This window comes from Miscanthus floridulus, chromosome 7 (assembly GCF_019320115.1).
Source record: "Miscanthus floridulus cultivar M001 chromosome 7, ASM1932011v1, whole genome shotgun sequence".
Classification (NCBI taxonomy): Eukaryota; Viridiplantae; Streptophyta; class Magnoliopsida; order Poales; family Poaceae; genus Miscanthus; species Miscanthus floridulus.
Window position 1 is genome coordinate 107,687,840 of NC_089586.1, and position 21,946 is coordinate 107,709,785.

General features: G+C 45.4%; 3 protein-coding genes across 4 annotated transcripts; 1 reads left to right on the forward strand and 2 right to left on the reverse strand.

Annotated features, from left to right (window-relative positions):
- Nucleotides 1–2,113: 2,113 nt before the first annotated feature.
- On the forward strand, nt 2,114–3,702 carry LOC136464183 (F-box protein SKIP31-like). The gene is made up of 3 exons (XM_066463143.1): nt 2,114–2,397; nt 2,828–2,987; nt 3,151–3,702. Exons 1-3 carry the CDS (start codon nt 2,319–2,321, stop codon nt 3,368–3,370), a joined length of 459 nt encoding a protein of 152 aa, XP_066319240.1. The 5' UTR covers nt 2,114–2,318; the 3' UTR covers nt 3,371–3,702.
- A 352-nt stretch (nt 3,703–4,054) lies between these two features.
- LOC136464184 (uncharacterized) lies at nt 4,055–8,172 on the reverse strand. Of its 2 annotated transcripts, XM_066463144.1 has the most exons (7): nt 7,842–8,172; nt 6,899–7,045; nt 6,470–6,568; nt 5,655–5,846; nt 5,286–5,405; nt 4,801–4,872; nt 4,055–4,470 (listed from the first exon to the last, which is right to left on the reverse strand). In XM_066463144.1, exons 1-7 carry the CDS (start codon nt 8,139–8,141, stop codon nt 4,246–4,248), a joined length of 1,155 nt encoding a protein of 384 aa, XP_066319241.1. In that variant the 5' UTR covers nt 8,142–8,172; the 3' UTR covers nt 4,055–4,245. The 2 variants fall into 2 exon arrangements, with proteins under 2 accessions (XP_066319241.1, XP_066319242.1); XM_066463145.1 differs by lacking the exon at nt 5,286–5,405.
- A 7,919-nt stretch (nt 8,173–16,091) lies between these two features.
- LOC136464185 (FCS-Like Zinc finger 2-like) lies at nt 16,092–17,071 on the reverse strand. The gene is made up of 2 exons (XM_066463146.1): nt 16,754–17,071; nt 16,092–16,648 (listed from the first exon to the last, which is right to left on the reverse strand). The coding sequence occupies exons 1-2, from the start codon at nt 16,846–16,848 to the stop codon at nt 16,471–16,473; spliced, it is 273 nt and encodes a 90-aa protein (XP_066319243.1). The 5' UTR covers nt 16,849–17,071; the 3' UTR covers nt 16,092–16,470.
- Nucleotides 17,072–21,946: the final 4,875 nt, after the last annotated feature.

Below are 21,946 nucleotides of genomic sequence, written 5' to 3' on the forward strand. Positions count from 1 at the left end.
TCGACCTAAGGTGCGGACAAGCATCTATGAATGCTAGGGAACCTAGCGCGCTAGCTAACGGAGCGGGAGGAGGACTGTGGCGGCATGGCCACTACGACGAGGCTCACGACGGAACTCCGGCGAGCTTACACGCGCTGCGGTGGCTTACCGGGCTCGAATGGCGGGCACGGGAAGAAGCAATGGGGTGCTGGGGAGACAGTGGAGCTATCGCGGTGGTGCGGGAGTGGCTAGGCGCGAGCTGTGCGCGGCTATGGCGACGGCGGAGCTGCGGGCGCTCGGCGGCTGCTGCAGCGAGGAAGAAAGGAAGCCAGAAGCGAAATGAAAGCGCGGCTGAGTGCGGGCGGGCGCTGGCGTGAAGAAGGCGCTCTCAGGCGCAGCGTGGCCTGGCTAGGCAGAGCAGAGGCGACGCGCGGCCGTTTCTCCTCCACGTGGCGGCCATGGCCTGACAGCGGTCGGCCACTGAATCAGCCGATTCAGTTCGTCAGTCGCGAACGGTGATGCCTGACAGCGCGTTTTCAAGTCGACATATCTGCTAATCCGTGGCTCCTTCGTGTAAACATCCTAAACAAATTTTGTAGACTCATGTACCAGCTACAAATGTTGTTCAATGATCGTGTTCCAATTCTCAACGCAAACTGAGTAAAATCATGATCAAAGTCGGCTTGTCAGGCTGTCAGTGAACCTAGACTTAGAAAAATTCGAAAGTGTTGAAAGCTGGATTTTTCTGGTTTTTGTGGGACCCATTCAAGCATGTTAGAAGCTAAATCAGTCCATGACCCAAAAATAAAAGTTGTTCCTTATGTCAAACACTACAACTTTGCTTTAGTGAACTCCTCCATGCAAGGTCCCTAACACCTAGTTCCAAATTGGTCAAACATGTCACTTTTAAAAGAGGAAACACATCAAAGCATGGCTTAATGACCAAACTAGCCCTAGCACTAAATACCAAAGTTGTTCCTAATGATATCCTAAGCATGTTTAAGCAATTTGCAAGGCCATCCAAGCATTTCATGTAGTAGTCACTCATAGAGCTATTGAAAGTAATAACATGAAATATGCCTTGAAGACTTGACCATGAAAAAAATGACATTCATGATCCATGTTCCATTTGTGAACCTAAGCATTGCCAAATATTTTTGGTGACTCAAATCTACCAAGTACATGTTTACATTCATAATCAGTTGCATAAGTACAAAGAAACATGCAATAACAAGCAACGTTGCATATGTTTCAATTCAATGTTTCAATTGTAAATGCTTGTTTATGAATGCTTGATGATCATGCTCATGTTATGCAAGTCAAGTTATGCAAGGCTAACACCCGAGGTGTTACAGGAACAATCTATAAGGATTAAGAAACTCGTTTTCTGAGCATCAGATGATCGACGAGCAGGAAGTATAATGAAATTGAAGGACCAGAATATCTCCATGCATATCCAGGGAATATATGCATGCCTCCAATGCTCACCTCCCTCCGTACGTCTTCCGCAACGCCCTTCCGCTGATTCCTATACAGCAGAAACAAAATGCATTAATCACCAAAACGGAACCAAAGCAATGGCTGTAAATCGCATTAAAAAAACATGTGAAGTCTTTTTGATTGACGACTGAAACTTGATTACGTGGAATTGATATATTCGAATGAGAAACTCATATCAATCACCTTTGAAAGCACCAGGCAGTAAGGAATCCTTACGAGAGATCCGACGGCCCGACGCTGAGGCGAGGGCTTAACGCCTAAAGATGAGACGCCGTGATCGAGCGAGTCAGCCACGCAGGCGCAAACTTCAACCGCGAAGGCGGAAACCTCCTTCGGGTTGGAGGAGCCTTGGAGCGTAATGCCCGGGACGCACGTGAGACGGGGCACTGCCAGGTGGTGCGAGGTGTCAATCCAGCGCCGCTCATGTCTCTTGCGAGTTGCGACGCACGCACCCCCTCTCTGACCGTCCGGCCATGCGCCGCTGGACTGCCTCGGGACCGACGTGTCAGCAGCGAACGTTCTCCACGTTACTCTCAGACACGCTGGTGTAGTAGAGAGACAAAGCCGCAAAGGCCAGAGGGGCCGCAAGCGGCAAAGCCGTTGGCTGCATCTAACTACCGGCGGGGGCCAACGACCTTTGCTTGCTTCTCCTTCCCGCATGTTCTCATCCCCTCCACTCGTCGTCCACCCCTCGAGCTCTTCTTCACCTTCAGCTCCGGATCTGGAAGGCCGAGCAGTCGCATGCTACAAGTGAAACAGGGCTTTCGAGTCTCAGCCAGAGCTTCTTGGTGAGTGCGAGAATTCGCTATAACCGGGAAAGCCTCGAGGAGACATCAGACATGGATGGGTTGCCTAGAGAGCTGTGCTTCAAGATCTTCCACCTCCTGGATCACCAGTCCCTCGCCTCTGCTCCCCAAGGTTTGACGCCTCCTTAAAATTGCCGCATCCGAAGTATGGAATTGGAAGCGCTAGTTATTGCAATTGTTCTGTCTTTTTCTCCCGAAAGCAGTTTCAGTCTTCTGTAGTTCTGAACTTCCCGTGGTCTGAATTCTTAACATCCAATTTAAGACGGCCCCAGAACAAATCCTAGTATTTGGTTTCCGTTGACAATTCAGATTTTGATTGTGTATCTCTGTAGACTTCTTCCAAGTCTTAGATTCTCAAATCGGATCGGTTGTATATCCTGTGTTCTGTTCATGCTCAAGCCTGAAAACGTTCCAGCCGCAGCATCGAGCGAGAGCTTGATAGTTGATAGCAGCAGCAGATCGCATGTGCTAGAACGGTAGCCATCTCTCGTTCTGCTGAGTTACGCATACCAATAACTGCGACGACGCTGCTCCTGGCTCAGTTTGCAGGAAATGGAGTGCGTTGACCTCCGACGATGAACTGTGGCGCAAGCTGTTCAACGACAGGTGGGGAGCGGACGCCGCAGCGTTCTACGCGCCGGAGGGCTCCAAGTCTTGGAAGGACGTCTTCGTCGTGCAGGACCGATGCGACCGATACGGACTGTAAGCCTAGCCACTCACCAATCTCTTCCACTGCTTCCGATGTTGCCAATTGGCAATTGCCGTTAGCAGCTTGTGCTACTGCTGTCGAGCGACAGTTCAGCTTCAGCCGTCTCCTTTGTTGGGCCTGTGATTGTGAGTGTGACAGAGCCGCGTTCTTTCTCAGGGGTGTCAGGATCATCAGGGAAGGGAAGGACTACTACCTGATCTACCAGGGCGAGATCCAGAGGTACTTGGGCTCCCGCCAGGACACGGATGGCGACTGCGGCAAGAGCGCGCCGCGGCAGGACGCTGGAGACGAGCATCGCCAGATATCCAACCGGATCCTGTTCTTCCTTGGGGATCTGGAGAAAGCCTGTGCGGACGCCAAACGTGTTAAGGCCTGAAGCCCTGAACCTGAACATGTGCTACCCTGTGACCCTGATCATCAGTGTCAAGGCCTGAACCTGAACATGTGCTACCCTGTGACCCTGATCATCAGTGTCAAGCCCTGAACCTGAACATGTGCTACCCTGTGACCCTGATCATCAGTGTCAAGGCCTGAACCTGAACATGTGCTACCCTGATAATCAGCAGCACATTGTTCAACGCTTGTATGACTCTTGTTAATTTGCATAGCTCGTGCATAGTGTTGCTATACTACATGTATAGTGTCTCACCACCAATTCATGTAAGTTGAAAAACATGTTTACATCCACCTGAAATTATGATTCAAGTAGAGTCGTTTATAGGGCGAGTCAGCCTGATCGCCACAAGCTTGTTTGCATTCATTTTCGTCTGTTAATGCACACACAAAAACACGGTGACTGTGCTAGGCCACAAATGAATTCTGCAAAAAGGACATGCTTGAGATATGATGGATGAGTTGCCAGGGGAGTAATAAGTTCCATCAATTTTTGCCTGATAAATTGTCACATTCTACAGCCTGTTCGGGAGGCCGTATCGTATCGTGGATTATTTACTGCTGGCTGGTTTGGTGTGAAAGAGAAATACTGTTCCCGGCTGGAAATTTACGATCGTTTACGAGCAAGCGAACAGGCTGCTAAGCATTACCAGATTCCACGAAAAAAGATCAATCGAGCTCTTCTGTAAGATGAGGATAACTGAATATCAATGTAAGAATCAATGTCAGCTACAACTATGCGTCAATGATAACATGGGCCAAGGCGCAATTGCATCTTGTGTTGCTGATGTGTTTACTGAGAGACAATGGTAACGTGGGTAAGACTGTTACTGGTAGGTGGTAGATGCTTTGGTTGAATCAGCATATCAGAGCAGCTCTTGCCATTTCCAATGCTCCCTCGTAGGTCTTGTTGCCCCCAATGAAGCCACTCATATGGACAAACACACATCCAGGAATGCCGGTTTCTGCAGAAAGTTCTTCGTCTCTCACGCCCCTCCACTTTTCTGGCAGAGCCTTTCGGCTCTCGAACCTGTCAGGAGCAACTCCGACTGCTTGGACTCGCCAACTCTTGCTCCTATCATCCTGCAATTAAGCAGTGAAAATCAAATACATGTAGTAATGATATTGGGGTTGTGAAGAAAAAGTAAATAACAAGGCTAAAAAATCTACTGAAGCAGTTTAAAATTTTATCAGTTCCAACATAACAAAGGAGATGTTGCGGAACTCAGCAACAAGTAATAAAAAAAAGTACACTTAAATAGGATGTTTCTTTTAGTGGCCGAGAAACAATCATTTCAGGGTTACAACGTAGACTGCTACAAATTGCATCATGTCTGTCTTTCAATAGCAAGCGAACTAAGAAGCATCATGAAATTCATGCTGAATTGTAGTCTGAGAAGGGAAGACTCTTACCTGATACAGCACATACTTGGTCAGAGGATCAGTCTTCAGCTCCTCTTCAAGCTCAAATAGATGAAGTTTCCACTGTTGTTGTAGGATAAATGGTCAGCTTACATGTTCGATATGGCAGTCGATCAAAGCACTTTGATAAGCAAGTCCAAAGATATAATGACTAAATTAAATAGCTTGTTACAATAATACAATTACCAAACATAGGTCAGCCCAAGTTTGAAGATGGTACCTAAAGCACAAACCATGTATTTTCCTTTTTAGGGGGTGTACCAATTTTCAAATGTCAATTTTTACAACAAGAGCAGGACCACATGATCTCAGGTAGATGTCACAAAATATCATGCACATGAAAGATGGTAAAATAAAACAACCAGACAAGCATAACATTTATGGCTTCCTATAAATTTAGAAACTGAGCCAAAAAATTCAGTTGTCGATATTGGTGAGATTCAGTTTGATATGACACAAAAAGGTCAAGACTTTACCGGGCAGAATCTATCCAAAACCATGATTTCTCCACTTGGATCAATATTTCCTCTTGATAACAAACACTCCAGGACAATAGACCTTGCCGGTAACCATGATTTAACATGGAAGCGAACACTCTGGCAATGAAGATGGATAATTGTCATAACAAAAGATAAGCGATAGCAAACACACAATCTACCAAGACAGATACTATTGTCATATAAAAAAGCAGCGATAGCAAACATACCACATAATCTACTAAGCCACTAATATGGACATAACCAGACAGATAATATTATCATATAAAAAGAGGAGCACTAATTCCTATGCAGTGAATGAACTTAACACAATATGGCACTAAGGCATGAGTCAAAAATGTCAAATACCTCCATAAATTCACTTCCAGCTAGTATCATTGCCTGTTCAAATGCTGCATTCTCCTTCTCAGGTGACTGGTCTGGATCAGTCCAGTCCGGATTAAGACGTCCAATGCGTGAAGACAAGTGTGTACTGTTCACATACTTTGGTGGTTGATCTGTGTCATATTGATTGATTCCATTGTCAATCGCATCAAGTGCCTGTAACATGACCAAGGTATTGGGTACTTTAGCACATCGAACAAAAAATGTAAGAACTCATAAACATGGAAGAGAAAAACAGTACTAGATGTGTCTCAAACAAGCTTGATGTCAAAAGATGGTTGAGGGATTGAAGCTAGTTAAAATGGTAATCGAAGAAGGCAACTAATGAATTGTATAATTGGTTCATTAACACTTCCTTTTTCGACTAAAGAAATCGATAAATCTCGTCACCTGAATAAGCTCAAAAAGTTTATTCTAAGTGGGACTGACATATGTGCATAAACAGATGATGCGTGTTTTACATTGAATCAATCAAATTTTAATTACTAAGCCCATAATTTCCCAACAATGTGAAGGCATATCTGCTGGTATTTCTTCCATTCATAAGATCCAACCAAAAGAATCAATGTAGAAGGTGGGTGAAAACATAATCTAAAGCCACAATAAGCAACTGTTGGCTGCCATAAAATTTCCCAGTAGCCAATGTCAGATAAAAGTTTGGAGTTGATGAGTCACCATTTTTTTATTAAACAAATTAAAAAGACCGAACAGGGATTAACTTAGCCGTTTAATCATGGTACACCCAAAAAAACTAGACTGTCATGTAATCAGATTCACACCTCTACAAAGCTTTTATATATCGAGAGATACAAACGGTGAACATCTTCATGATCTTCATTAACCCCAAGCTCCTTTGCAATTATCTCCTTACCAAAATGCTGCAAAATTAGCAAGTTTAAACTATAAGCATTCTATTTCTGTCAGAAATGAAGATAAAACAACTACAAGAATGCTAATAACAATCTTCAATGTGCAACTTGTAAGCCTCAATAACTTAGCACATCATGGCAATGCTGTGCATAAAAATAAAAGCTGTGCATCCCATCAAGGATCCACCAGGTGGTGCGGTGCAGTTGAAAACCCAACAACAGATGTCACCGAACTTCATGACAAAATCTTACTTCTCGGAGGATTATATAAGTGCTATCGCTGAGGGCAATGGAACTTTGTAGAAAGAATTCAAAATTAGCATTGTCCATGGGAAGTACCTTGTAGACAAGTCCAGCACTGCTAAGTTTTGTGTTGAATCCATGTCCAAAAACCTCACTGAAGCCCTTCTGGTGATGATCATAGCGATGCCGACTGGGATCATAGACACCCCCAACATCAAGAACAGCATCCAATGTATCAAGGATCTATATCAGAGTTCAAGAAATGGAGGCAAACACATGAGTTCAGTTGCAGGATGCAGCCCTATTATTGCACTTATATACCACCAACAGACTTCAGGTAATGAACAAATGGATTATTTACCATGTGTGCGAAGGCAATTCAACAGTGTATAATCGACCCATTTAGCATATATAGAAAGGTTGAATTTATGTCCCAGGTGACAGGATGAAGTACACACATTCACTAAAATTTCTAAGGTTTCAATTCAGACCTTAGTAACATAGCGGTATGAAATCCAAGGGGGTGTTTGGTTCAAGGAATGAATTTTGGTGGAATCAATACATAACTCATGCCTCGACTAATTATTAGTTTGTGAGGACAAATTATTAACTTGTGAGGACGAAGTCCATCCATTCCTCAAACCGCACAAAAAAGTGACGAGTGAGAAGATCCTCATTCCTCAAACCAAACAACACCTAAGCAAGTGCATGGGTACAGCTGATGTGTTAGGGAGAGGGAAAAAAACATCCTTATCGATTATTCTGACGGTACTTTTGCACATGAGCTTACGAAATTTGGAGATTTGGAGATATCAACACGATTCAGCAACATAAATTCGCATCTAGGGACGTGTGGACACTCCACTCAACATGTAAAGTCTATGACTACTCGCATACAGACCTCAGAAACCAGTCAACACTCACCGCCCCCAAAGTCATTCGAGAAGTTAAATTAAAAAAAAAAACATGAAACTGGGGGGAGCACGCAAGAATGCTAGGATAATCGAGCCGGCAGCCGCGGTAACCACAAGAAAGTGACCTGGGAGTCGCGGGTGCGGACGACGTCGGCGCCGGCGAACTGGGAGGTGAGGCGGATGAGGAAGCAGCCGAGTGCCTCGTCGCAGTGGAAGCTGCCGTTGTGGGTCCCCACGCGCTTGCCGCTCCCCACGCCGTCGCCGTCGGCGGCGGCGGTCGAGTGGACCCTCAGCCTCTTCGGCGAGGCGGCTGCCGGCGAGAGAGACGCCATGGTGGAGAAAGGGTTTCGGATTTGGGATCGCCCGATGCCTAGGAGAGGAGACGTGACGGCTCGCTGCGACAGCCTCCAGGCGGCGGCGAGCATACTAGTCTTCCCCGTGAGATGCGAGCGATGAGATGAGGTAGGGTTTTGTAGGGGCTTTTCGCTATGTGCTATTTTGATGTGCTCCCGTTTATTTATTTGTTTATTTTTATTACAGTATTACTAATGCAAATGTCTCACTGTTTGCAATAGAGCTGCAGCGCATGGAAATATTCGCGCTGTTTGCTTATGCTGAAATTTGGCTTATGCTAATGTTTATACTGAAATGTTGTGAGAGAAAACACTGTTCCATGGCTGGAATGATGTAGCTCAAGCAGGGCGATTGTATATTTCGAAACAAAGAAAAGAGATGATATTTTATCACTGAGTTAGGCATTTCTTCTGCTCAATTTGACAAAGAAATTAGCTAAAAAAGCAAAGGTGTACTTTTAATTCTTAGAAGAAAGTGTTCAGTTGATTTTTCAAGTCGCCATTTCTGCATTGCTAATGTGTTCCCATGTCATTTATTTACAAGAAAAAAACAAAATCAGGTTGTCTAAAGCTTATGCAAAAAGAATTTCGTGAAAGCCAGCATTACCCGGCCCAAAAAAAGTGTCCGAGCATAACAACCCAACATGAGATTCAAATAAGGCCTATATTCTCATCAATTTCGTGCCTTGTTGTAAATGGGCTTAAGATATGAGGTCCACCCAACCCATTTACATTTCACTCAAAAAAAAAACCATTAACATGAATGTGCATGATCCGTTCGGCCTTGACATGAAGCTGAGGTCCACCCAGCCCATTATCATGAAGGTGCATGATCTGTTCGTCCTTGACATGAAGCTGAAATTAGGTGGGGAAAATCTATCCCACCTTTTTGGACTGTCATCGTATTATGATTTTTCTCCTTGAACTCTAAAACACATCTTACTCTGAACTGTCAAGACCATTTAAATTACTTCTCTTTCCTAATTTGGAGTGGTTTTGAAGGCGGTTTGTCTTTTTATTGAAGAAATTCAATAAATACTTGACAAGATCTTTAAAACACAAAAAATATCTCTAAGCTTTTAAAAAATTCAACCAAAATCTTAGAAAAAGTTTGGAACACAAAATCTAAATATATTTAGAGCTCATGAAAATATCTCTAGATGCTTCAAAAAAATATATTTAACTCTAGAAAAATGAAAAAAAAATAACCAAAAGAATATATAAAAACATTATAATTGACATTTAAATGTGTTTTAAAAACTTTAGCAATGAAAAACATAATACGCAACCAGCACTTATGCATATTCACAAAAAAAACTATGCATTCAATATTAATGTATGTGTATTTCATATTTTTGTCGAGCAAAGTTTTAAAACATGTTTATACATATACATCTTTTTGCATTTACATTTCACTCAAAAAAAACAACCACCCATTAACATGAATGTGCATGATCCGTTCGGCCTTGACATGAAGCTGAGGTCCACCCAGCCCATTATCATGAAGGTGCATGATCTGTTCGTCCTTGACATGAAGCTGAAATTAGGTGGGGAAAATCTATCCCACCTTTTTGGACTGTCATCGTATTATGATTTTTCTCCTTGAACTCTAAAACACATCTTACTCCGAACTGTCAAGACCATTTAAATTACTTCTCTTTCCTGATTTGGAGTGGTTTTGAAGGCGGTTTGTCTTTTTATTGAAGAAATTCAATAAATACTTGACAAGATCTTTAAAACACAAAAAATATCTCTAAGCTTTTAAAAAATTCAACCAAAATCTTAGAAAAAGTTTGGAACACAAAATCTAAATATATTTAGAGCTCATGATATCTCTAGATGCTTCAAAAAAATATATTTAACTCTAGAAAAATGAAAAAATAACCAAAAGAATATATAAAAACATTATAATTGACATTTAAACGTGTTTGAAAAACTTTAGCAATAAAAAACATAATACGCAACTAGCACTGATGCATATTCGCAAAAAAAACTATGCATTCAATATTAATGTATGTGTATTTCATATTTTTGTCGAGCAAAGTTTAAAAACATGTTTATTGTAACACCACGGTGTTAAGCATGCACTAACATTTCATCCCATGAACATAATCATCATCACCTCATTGCATAAGCATCATTCACGCATTTCATTTCTAAAGAAATGAAGTATCATTTCATGTGATGCTTAAGTTGACTGAAAATTTATTCAGGTTTCAAACAATGAGAAATGCCATGCTCATGTTTGGATGCCATGATTCTTGTTTTGATCACTAAGATAACTTATAAATTTTTATGATACAAATTGGAGCCAAGTTCATATTCAAAGTTTTGCCAAATTTTGCTTTTAAACAATTCTTCAAAATTAGGGTTTTGAATTAATATTGATGTTTATTTTGTAATTCAAAATCTATTTGAAATTGGACTGTGGTCATAAAAGCAAAGTTGTAGATCTTGAAAAATGAAACAACTTTCATTTTTACACCAACTTTTGAAACTGCTTTGAAATTGCTCAAAATTTGCATTGAAGGAAATGGGGATAGAAAATAAATTAAAATAATCACATTTCACTTGAATGGGCCGCAGCCTCGCTTTCGGCCTAGCCGCTCACGCCGGCCCGGCCTGCCTTAGCGCCGTGCTGCGTCTGTTTCCGCGTGCCACACCCGACCACGTCAGGGCGCGCTCGCCGCGTGGCCGCCATTCGCCGGCGACGCACGCCGCGCGGTAGCCCCGGCCTGCCCAGCACCCTCCTGTCGCGCCTTCACCTGCCCAACCGCGCTGCGCTCCTTCTCACTCCTCACTTCACTCTCTCGCTCGCTCAGCAGCAGCAACAGCCGCAGCAGCGCTCGCTCCGCCGCGCGCCATCGCCGGCGTAGCCGGCCACGCCTGACCACCGGAGCCCGATACACCTTCGCCCCGGTCTCACGCAGCTCGTGCTCCTCACAGTTTGGCGTGGTAAGGCCCGAGCCGGCCGCTATTGCTCACCGAAGCACGGCCGAGCTCACCGGTGAGCTCCGCTCCTGTGGACTTCCCCGCTCTCCTTCCTTGCCTGCCTTTCTTTCTCACACACGAGCACCACACTGCACCGTTGAGTCTCCCGAGCACCTCCTCTCGCCCTACCATGGCCGAAGACGCTCCACCGGCGACGACCCGCGCTGTCACTCCGCCATGCACGGCAGCGGCCGGCTTCCTGTGCTCTTTGGCCCATGCCACGAGCACCGCGGGGTTCGCGCGGGTGTGGGGAGCACGCCGGTCACCTTCACCGGACCAAAGACCTCACCGTCGGCGAGCTCTCGCCGCCGGTGATCTCCTCTGTTTTGGTTCGGCTGACAGGTGGGGTCCCACTAAACCCTGGGCCTGTTTGTCTGTCCCTATGTGTGCACACGCGTGTTCAGATCCGGGTGCACCCAGCATTTTCGTCGGCTGGTTTTAAAAAGGATTTAAGAAATGCTTTTTCAGAATTTTGTTAAATGCTTTGGAAATTTATAACTTGCTCAAATTTGTTCCAAATTTGTTGAAACAAATTTTATTGTGTTCCTTGTCACCAGATCTACATGATAAAAATATTGCATGTCATTTTTGAGATATTTTTCTGTAGAGCTTTATTTAATCCTTGATATTGTTGATATCTTATAAAATGTGTAGTAAAACCTATATTGATCAGAAAAATATGCTTCTAAGTTTGTTACTCTTCTTGTGTAATGTACTTCCTAGAAAAAATATATGCCATGCATGTCCTGTAGAAAAATTGTGAGATGTAGTTCAAGTGTCTTTAATTGCTTATTTTTGTTATTTTTGCTAGAGAGCAAAATTTGTATAAAACATGCATGTGATAATTTTTGTACAGTGATTATTTGCTATGTAGAACATAGGAAAAATATGACATCTGTTGTTTGACACTTTTCACAGTACAAAGTATTTTCATGTTTATACTTATGCCATAGCTTGTCATTTTTGTGTAGGCTATTCCACTTATCCAAATGCCATAAAAATCTGATGGTAGACTACTTAGGGTAGTACTATGCTATGATAATTTTCTAATATTTTTCTAAGCTATAAAAATAGATGTTGCTATTTAAACCTATTATTAATTAGGGTTTAATCAAATGTTGCTTTATGCGTGATTAAGAAATTAGTGAAGCTTTGGTGTATCTTTGAAGCATTTAATGAGATGTGTTGACTTAGCATATTAGTAGTAGAAGAGAATGCGGTAGACGACATGTAATTGTAGTACATGTTCTTGGATGATGTTGACTACCTTGCATTCAAGCATATCCATTGTGCTCATTTCATCCGATGTACCTTTTGCATAAGCACTTACGCACATACATCATACAGGATCGCAAACCGAGAACCCAGTCGTCATACCTGAGGAGCCCGAGGAGCAGCTCAAGGTGCAGCCGCAGGAAGTGACCGAAGCAGACGAGGAGGACGTTGAGGAACTTCTGGAGTGCCCCGATCACCGCCCGAGCTCCTTCGAGAGAGGCAAGCCCCGGAGTATTTTTCTCCCCGGTTTGCAATTATTAATTAAATGCTTTATCTTAATTGATGCATTACATTCAGGAGTTGTTTGCAACCGTTGCTGCATTATACCTTGTCTACCTTTGTTATACTATATCCTTGTTACCCTGGTATCCGTAGTCAAGTCAATGCTTAGCTAGCTTAGACCGGTAGAAGTCGGATGATTTCCTGTCACCTGCGAGATATAGGTGATTACCTGGATCTGCTTGGATAACTATGTAGTCATGGTATAACTAAGTGTTAAATGAAGTTGAAACCGGACGGAGACTTATAGAGTTTTTGACTGTAGTGCTTTCCGTCTGTGTCAATTAAGGACCGACCGTTGTTGGGCCTTAGGTGATATTGAACGCATGCCTTATATTTAGCTGGCCGAATAAAGTACCTTTCGACCGTGAAGCTGGGAGATTATTCGGGCCGAGTAGATTGCCCGCAGCGCACTGTGCCGGAGCGGGTGTGGTAGGACACGGGGGTGCGAAGATAAGACCAAAGAGCAGTCGATCGGCCCCCGGGTACATGTGGTTCCTGGTAAACTCGAGATTCCTAGATAGTTGACTCGGTGACCGATACCTCACTTTAACGGGTGAGTGAGGTTTGTGTAAGGAATAAATCACCAGCTGGTTAGGAATCAATTCGAATCGCCATCGCTCCTGGATAGTGAGCACTTGACTCGAGTGACTTCATCGTAGTAATGTTGATGGAACACTTGGACAGTTATAAATGAATATGACATTATGAAAGTTGTTAATGATCATTGGTTATCATTATTTGCTTAATCACATGCTTGCTCTAGTATAGGTGCAAATGTAGTTGATATGTTAATAATAATTAACTTGACAATAATGCTTTTGGAAAGGTTCGTGAAATGCTAAAAATGCCTCTTTTTGCAAATGAGTCAGCCACCCTACTATAAAGCCCTTCATAATCCTTAGTGTCACTTTATTTTTGGTTATGTCGGGTAAGTCTAGCTGAGTACCTTCTTATACTCAGGGTTTTATTCCCACTTGTTGCAGATGGGCAGATGTATTACGGCTACTGTATCAACTGCCTTTATCCTGCGATGGGTGATGCTTAGGACCATGGGCATGGTCATTCCGTATGTCTCGTCTGATGCTTTTGTTGGAGATGATCATTAGCTAGCACTGTATTTGAACTCCGTGTGAGTATGTGTGGTTTTGAACAAATGGCTTCCGCTACTTCTATTTGAACTCATTTTGTAATAACTATGTTTAAACTCTGATGTATCTGTGATGCGAACTTTTTATGTAATATGTGATGGTGACCGCTAAACTTATTACGATCTTGGCTAGTATGTGAGTTGGTTTGAAATCCTTCGTGATTTCATGGACTACTGGGTTATATGGGCTAAAGTTTGCTAAATCGTCTGTTCTGGCGGGTGATTTTCTTACTTAATTTCGTATAATTGGTCGGTTCTATTACATTTATACATATGCATCTTTTTGCATTTACATTTCACTAAAAAAACAACCCATTAACATGAATGTGCATGATCCGTTCGGCCTTGACGTGAAGCTGAGGTCCACCCAGCCCATTATCATGAAGGTGCATGATCTGTTGTTCGGCCTCGACATGAAGCTGAAATTAGGTGGGGAAAATCTATCCAACCTTTTTGGACTGTCATCGTATTATGATTTTGCTCCTTGAACTCTAAAACACATCTTGCTCTCAACTGTCAAGACCATTTAAATTACTTCTCTTTCCTGATTTGGAGTGGTTTTGAAGGCGGTTTGTCTTTTTATTGAAGAAATTCAATAAATACTTGACAAGATCTTTAAAACACAAAAAATATCTCTAAGCTTTTAAAAAATTCAACCAAAATCTTAGAAAAAGTTTGGAACACAAAATCTAAATATATTTAGAGCTCATGAAAATATCTCTAGATGCTTCAAAAAAAATATTTAACTCTAGAAAAATGAAAAAAATAACCAAAAGAATATATAAAAACATTATAATTGACATTTAAATGTGTTTTAAAAACTTTAGCAATAAAAAACATAATACGCAACCAGCACTGATGCATATTTGCAAAAAAAACTATGCATTCAATATTTATGTATGTGTATTTCATATTTTTGTCGAGCAAAGTTTTAAAACGTGTTTATACATATACATCAATTAAATATTTGTGAGTTTTCTAGAAATTTTTCTGTTTTCCTAGAGCTTAATTTTTGAAGTTTCTAAATATGTTTTTATGAGATTTAGATGTTTTTATTTGGATTTATCGCAACCCATTCTATCTCTAGATTTTTTTTTTCTGAATTTTTAAATCTTAGATTCATTTTCTGTGCTTTAAATTCTTATCAAGTACTTACCAAAGTTTTTAACTAAAAACGAACAAAACTGCCTTCAAAACTACTTCAAAGAAAGATAATTTGATGGGTTTTGAGAATCCAAATCAAACGATAAGATGTTTGGTTTTAGATTTCGAGAAGACAAAATTAGAGTACGACAATAGTTTCAGGAAGACTTTTTCTGAATTAAGATCAATTGGGTCCAACCGTACAAGATCCAAACAATGTATGAGACTCATGCATGCAACACTCGTAACTTTTTCGCTATCGTGTGACTCCTAATTACTTTGATGACCAATGTATCAGGCTAACTGCTGAGATACGCACAAACTGACTTGATGGATGAAAACTTTCTGATTTCTGATTCGGATTCAACTATCCACGATTCGTTATCCCACCAGTGACTTCGATTTTTTGTCATATACCGCTTCCCTTTTTCTCCCCTTCCCGGCTGATACTCCGATACTGTGCGTGTGCTACAGTCTGAGATCATGCGTGTTCGGCACAACACGTCCCGTCCCGTTCCCGTCCCCGTCGGGTGCGTCACGGAGGTTTGTCCATTTGCTCCGACCTGTACCGCCCCAGCCCCCCAGGCAACAAAGGCAAACGAAATTGACGGACTGACGGGTGACCAATCTCGGGCGGCCACTGATTCCGCCTGCTAGCCACTGTTTCTGCCACTGCCGCTGCTACCTTTTTAGTGGAGCAGCTGGAGCCAGTGCACCGGCACGGCGGCACCGACCGGCGCCCGGCCGCCCGGGTCTCGTCGCGTGTGTGTGACCAATCAGGCTCAAGCATGGCTCGATCTCGGCAGGTCGCGCGTCTCCTTTTCTCCGATTAATCATGCACCCGTGCGTGCCGCGCCAAGGGCACGTGTGCACCCCGCGAACATGTCGGCAACACGGCGTGCACGGACGGGCGCCTGCATGCGATGCGTTTGGCGGTCCCTCCCCGGTTATTGAACTGTCCGCTGACGCGACGCCATCCGCTGAAAAATGAAGGATGATGGTGTGGCTGAGTGGCTATTCAAGTCAAAACGGTAGTGCACGTCCAAAATATAAATAAGCACTAGCATCACACTGCTCAGTATCCCTGTGAGCATCACAGGGGGAGGTGTCTCCAGCTAGCCACCTGCCCCCGCCCTGTCCGGCTGCATCAAATGATCATACGACACCGGCGCGGTGACGTAGCTCCAAACTTGCTTACACGCGATAATAACCATAGTACGTACAGATAGAGACGGATCAACATTCCTTGCAGTAGACTAACTTATAATGCATACGTACGTAGTACGTACGTGCAGTATACATGGACCAGACCAGACCAAACCACGAAGCAATGCAAACATTGCAACCAAGAACCAACACGCCAGCGGATGATCCCCAAGGGGTTTTCAACCAAAAAAAACACAAACCCGTGTACACGAAACTGACGACCTCCAACCCAAAAAAAAAAAACTGACGACCTCCAGTGGCGCGTCTCGTAAGGTAGCTAGAGAAAAGAAAACTGCCATGCCCGTGCGCAGGCAGACAGACTCGATCTCAAGGAGATCCTTGAGCTGAGAACTTTGGTCACAGGGCCAGTATGGACCCGGCCCGGACCTTCTTGCCGCGCTCCTGTGGTGGGCCTTCCGCTTCCCTGGCGGGCAGGGCCCCATGTGTCACCGCCCTGGCCTTCCTCCTCTCCGCCGCTTCGTCCGCCGCCATCTGCGCGCTCCTGCACTCGTCGCTGCAGAACGCCGTGTCGCCTCTGTTCGCCGGCATGCATGGCTGGTGAGGGCGCCGTTTCGAAAAAGCAAAAAAAACAGGGGAAGGGAGGGAGAGAATCAGAGAAATAGCGGTGCCGTGTTAATACCTGTACATGAAGATGTCGCGGTTGCTGGCGAGCGGCTTCCGGCAGAGGAAGCACGCGTCCAAGAAATGCACGCTGTGGTGCCCCGCTCCTCCCATGGATGGATGGATCTCTGTCACCCCTCCCGCCTCGGCCGCCGAGCGCCGCCACCGGCTAGCGAGCAATCCGGATCCGGCTCCACGCGCGCGGCCGCGCTGCACCCGGCGAGACGGGACGATCGGAGGCTTCTCTTCCTCCTCGCCTATGCAGGCTGCAGCTGCAAATCGTCCGTGCTCTTTTTTCCTCCGATTCCGCTGCCACCGTCGCTTGCTTCCTCGCGCGTCCGCGTCAAATGCGTGATGATGCGCGCTGGTCACGGCCGGGGACCGGGGTGGCGGATCCGCGGGTCCCACGCTCACGATTCGTCCACTTGCTGCGCTCCAGCTTTCTCGGCAGAACTGTCACGGTGTCGCGAGCAGTAGTTGGCCCCACTTGCCAGCGAGATCTGGACGGGTCATCGGCGACTCGGCGGACTCGCGTGGAATCTTCTCGTCAAGTAGCCATACATATATGCCTCGTGTGGTCGTGTCCGTCCGTGGGATCACAGCAGCCGTGCAATGCACGCATACGGAGTACAAGATGAAAGTCTCGGATTCTCCTTTGGCCTGCGAATCTGCAGCCCTGCCGAAGACTTGGATTTCATTGTGCCCTTTTTATTTTTCAGGCCTGGTTTAGATTCCAAGTTTTTTTACTCTCTCTCCATCACATCAAATCTTTGGACACATGCATGGAGTATTAAATATAAATAAAAAAATAACTAATTACACAGTTTGATTATAAATTACGAGACGAATCTTTTGAGCCTAGTTAGACCATGATTAGACAATAATTATCAAATACAAACGAAAATGCTACAGTGTCAAATAACGACTCCAAACACTCATCTAAACAAGGACTCAGTGTGCCTGCCGTATCAATGGGGATTCATCAGCTTGCCCGAGAATTTTTCGGGAGGACATCCAACCGGCCGCGCTGCACCGGGCCACTGAATGCTTTGCACGGTGCCCTGAATTCCCGAAACGCTGAGAAGACCTTGACCCACGAGTCTCGATCAGGACCAGGAGGTAGGAGTCCAGGACCGGCCATCCACGGCATGGGGCGTCACTTCTCCAAGGAGGCAAGGATCTTTCTGTGGCAGGGCTTTTGGCTTCTGCATGCATGGTTGATGGGTTGGATTGGACTCGTTGACTTGTACGAGCACCAGTGTTCGTTTCCGCGGCTCATATATTGGACGATGTAAATAGATAGACTGCCATGACAGTTACCGCCTAAACTAGCAGCCAAATTAGCATCAGTCACGCTACTTCAGCTCAAAGGAACCCATCAAATCAAATCAAAAGGTGGTGAACTTGTGATTGGTTGGGCTGATGAAAGACTTCAGCTGGCAGGTGTATAGTATCAAACAGAAATGTGACGAGAGCGAAGACTGCTTCAAACAGTAATATAAGTTTCTTAAAGTACAGTAGTACTATTAATTGTGTTTAGAATACTTTCTCACGATAGTTTCATTATTGTCATAGATTCTATAGACTCTACTACCAGGCGTACACGCACGAGAGCACACCCCGCCCGCACGTTTCATCTCCTCTTTCTCAAGCGTTATCTTTAATTCCTCTTCTTCCTCACGCTCCCTCACGGTTGGCCCACACTTCCTGGTCCCGGCGGCGTGGGCGTCGCGCTACCTGTAACACCCTCGGTGTTACATTGTATTGTTTTTGCTAAAATGTTGCATGAACATCGTACTCATGTGCAATAGTGTGTAACAGGATGCATAAATCAATGTTCGGCAAAACGTTTATCCGAAACAAGAAACAGATGTTACGTTTCATGTTGTTTAGTATTCTAAGCGAATTTTTATCGAACAACAATGCTATAGCACGTTTATGCGAACTGTGATAAAGTTCATAGTGCGTACTTCGTAGGCGACGATGAAATAGGTGCGGTCGAGGACGAGGTTCGCTAGCTAGTATATCAAGAAGCTCGGAATTTGAATTCGACGCGAAACCATCAAGGTTTATTCGGTTCGCGTTAAGTCTGTAATTGGGTCGACAAAGCCACGTTTGGCAATTTTTGTAAAGCGATCGGCTTAGGAAGTGGCGCGATGTCATGGCTTCGGTCGATAGCCCTGCGTACCCTCTTGCGTATAGAAGAATGAGTTTGGCGTTTGGACCATCGGGTAGTGTTTGGCAACATCTTTAAAAGGCGTGCACGTCACATAGTTCAGTCACGCCGGCGCCGGCCGCGGTCACCGCCTCTGCCTGGCATTGCTGCTGCCGTTGCTGGCCGCCAGCGAGAACTGCCGACCCAACCGTGTCGCCACTGCTGCGCTCGTGCGAGCACGTCGCGCGCGGGCCGCTGCACTGGCCGTCCCGGCCGCTGCCTTTCCCTGGCTGCGCTGCGTTGTTGCGCTGGCGTGCCGCGGACGTCTCCGAACTAGCCGCCGTCGCGCCTCCGGCACTGTCGGCTTGGGTCCCCTGCTGTCGGCGTTGGCACACGACGCACGCGCGCTAGGCCCGGCCATGACTGGCGGCTCTGCTTCCCCTTCACCGCGTCCGCCGTGGCTGCTGCTCGCGTCGCATCGCTCGCCTTGCGTGCTGTCTGGCGCTGCCGTCCGGGAACTGCTCCCATTGACGTCGGCTGTGCTCGCGTGTGGGCTCGTCCGGCTTGTCGCGTTCTCACGCCTGCGCTCAAGGCCACGCCAAGGGCGCCTGTCACTTCGCCTGCAAGGTCGTCGGCCGACCGAGCCACGCCAAGCAATCGAATCGAGGCGTGCCCCTTTTCTGTGTATCGTGGGCATGAGGTGGTCGAGTGGAAGGACAGCGTCGCGCCAAACCAGTCACTGTGGTGGTGGTACGGGGGAAGGACGCCAATTTTGGAATTCTGTCGCCGCCGGCTGCCATAAGTCCTTAGAAGCACGTCACTACAATTGGCCTCAACCACTCCACCGTTTTCTAATTAACCGTGCCCTCGACAAGCTCAAGTTGTTAGCGTGAGAGTGAAGCAGTCCCGGCTTCCATTCGGCCTTCAACCAGGTGAGGCGGGGCGTTTCTCTCGCGGCGGTCCGCCATGGCCGCCAGAGCAGGCGCATGGCCAGAGCGTCGTGGGGTGCTTCACCGTTTTATTTAGGTTGTGCCTTGAGTAATAGTTGACTTGGTTATCGTGATCGTGCAGTAGTTTCGTCGGTGGGGTAGCGGGTCATCGAAGACGCCGTCGCTGTGCTCGCCGAGAACTAGCGTCACCCCGTGTTCGTGGCCAACCGTCTTGCCGAGCCTCGTGCCTTCGCCCAATCCATCCGTCACACCGCTGGTGAGGTCCTCTTACTCCTAGAGTACCTGGTTGACTCGATTAGGGCAGGAGTTCGCCGGTGCGCGTGGTCGTCCCCTACGGATGTTGGTAGATGTCGTTTTCGTGGCCGATGAGTTTGAAGGTAGTAGCGAACAAATTAGGACTGCTACTTTGTTCAACGTAGCCTATTGATGGTCACCAAGTAGTAGTTGAGGCGTGCGAATAGGTGTTTTCGCCGACATCGGGCTACCGCGGCTAGTCACCGCCGCGGCATGTGGCCGCGCCTGCGTGGTACGCCATGCTGGGCGTGTGTTACCTCAATCCATTTCGCGTGGCACGAGGAAGCTCATGGGGATGCTGGTGTGTGCCGGTGGGGTCGGTGCTTGCCGGCGTTTGGCCGGTGAGGTCGCAGCTCTGTTAAGTCCGGCCAGGGGTGTCACGACGTGAATTCGAAGTAAATGAAGGGGTTAAATGCTAGAGTCAGTGAGAGGAGTGAATAGTGGAATAGACTGAATTGTCATTTGATGAGAGCCCGAGGGCTCTTTTGCATATTGTGGCGCGCGCAGGTCTTCTTCCCCGTGGGCCGTTGGCTAGCGTGGGTCGCGCCTAGCTGGGCCACGCCAGTGGCTTCGCGCGCGCAGGTGGGGAGCCGGGTTGGGCCGAGCCGGTGCTAGCGGGCCGCGAGATTGAAAGTAGTTTCATTTTTCCAGCGAATTTGTTAAGGCTTATTTAATTTAGTTTTCAAGCTGAACTTTGGTAAATTGTAGTAAATTGTGTAGTGGTCTAAAAATAGTGAGACTAATTTTGTTAGGTTCACAGAAATATCATCTACTTGTTAGTACAGTTAGATTGCAGTTAGCTGTGACAAGGATTGGGTCATAAATTCAAAACTATAGAGCTAATATTATGTAGGTTAATATTTGTAGGAATATTTGTGGAAGATTGGTGATAGCTATAGATATAAGAATTTTATAGTAGGCTTGCTAGGTTGGTAGGTACTTGCTGTAAAATTTGTAGCCCTAGGGTAGGTCGATAAGTAGAGTAGCTATTAGCCTTGCTTTATTGTATATAGCGTAAATCAACATTAGGAGTAAGGATAGTTGTAGTTGCTATAATGATAAATGTCATACTTCATACTTGTATTGATAGCAATAAATAACTTAATACCGTGGTCGATAGCACTAGCGTAGTAGTTAGACAGAGGTACCTTATATTTAAGAGCTGCTGTTGCTAGATTACTAAGTATTGCATCATCACTTCATGCATGTAGATCACGAGCTGATAGAAGTCGTGCCCGTCGACAAATAGGAGTATGATGAGGTCATCGAGGAGTACGAGGTGGAGATCCTCGTGCAGGAAGGAGCCTCAGAGCCGTTTGGTGCTGACCCTACTGACCCCTCGTCTGCTCAAGGCAAGCCCCGGTGCATAACTCCTATTTTTAATGATCATTGAATATATATATATATGTGATGTGCATTTAAGTTACAGACATTTTATGGAAACTACCTGCATAGATATATCTACCCATGAGTCCTACTAGTACAGGTCGAGTAGCTGCTATGCTCAGGATATCGGTAGCGTGAGTAACCTGCCGTTACTCGCAAATAGTTGATAAAATATGATCACTCATGATTAAATGGTGGAAAGGAAAATGGTGATCGGGCAGGGATATGGTTTGGGTACTAGTGGGTGTAAGGGGTTATGTCCTGTGGTCAACAGGGCATGACTTGGTTACACTTTTTCTCTGTGCATGTCGATTAAGGACCGGTCGTTGCAATGGACGCTAGGCAAGTCACAGATCTATTGTCCCGAGCGCATACATAGGTATGGGCACAGGGAAGACTTGTTGCTCTCTTATCGTGGATCCGGCTC

Coding starts and splice junctions, on each gene's coding strand:
- LOC136464185 (XM_066463146.1), bottom strand. CDS start 16,848: ATGGGAGGAGCGGGGCACCACAGCGTGCATTTCTTGGACGCGTGCTTC. Junction 16,649..16,753: donor CGCGACATCTTCATGTACAG/GTATTAACACGG, acceptor GCCGGCGAACAG/AGGCGACACGGCGTTCTGCA.
- LOC136464184 (XM_066463144.1), bottom strand. CDS start 8,141: ATGCTCGCCGCCGCCTGGAGGCTGTCGCAGCGAGCCGTCACGTCTCCT. Junction 6,569..6,898: donor GTGCTGGACTTGTCTACAAG/GTACTTCCCATG, acceptor CTAATTTTGCAG/CATTTTGGTAAGGAGATAAT. Junction 4,873..5,285: donor TTTTGGATAGATTCTGCCCG/GTAAAGTCTTGA, acceptor CTACAACAACAG/TGGAAACTTCATCTATTTGA.
- LOC136464183 (XM_066463143.1), top strand. CDS start 2,319: ATGGATGGGTTGCCTAGAGAGCTGTGCTTCAAGATCTTCCACCTCCTG. Junction 2,398..2,827: donor CCTCGCCTCTGCTCCCCAAG/GTTTGACGCCTC, acceptor CTCCTGGCTCAG/TTTGCAGGAAATGGAGTGCG. Junction 2,988..3,150: donor CGATGCGACCGATACGGACT/GTAAGCCTAGCC, acceptor GTTCTTTCTCAG/GGGTGTCAGGATCATCAGGG.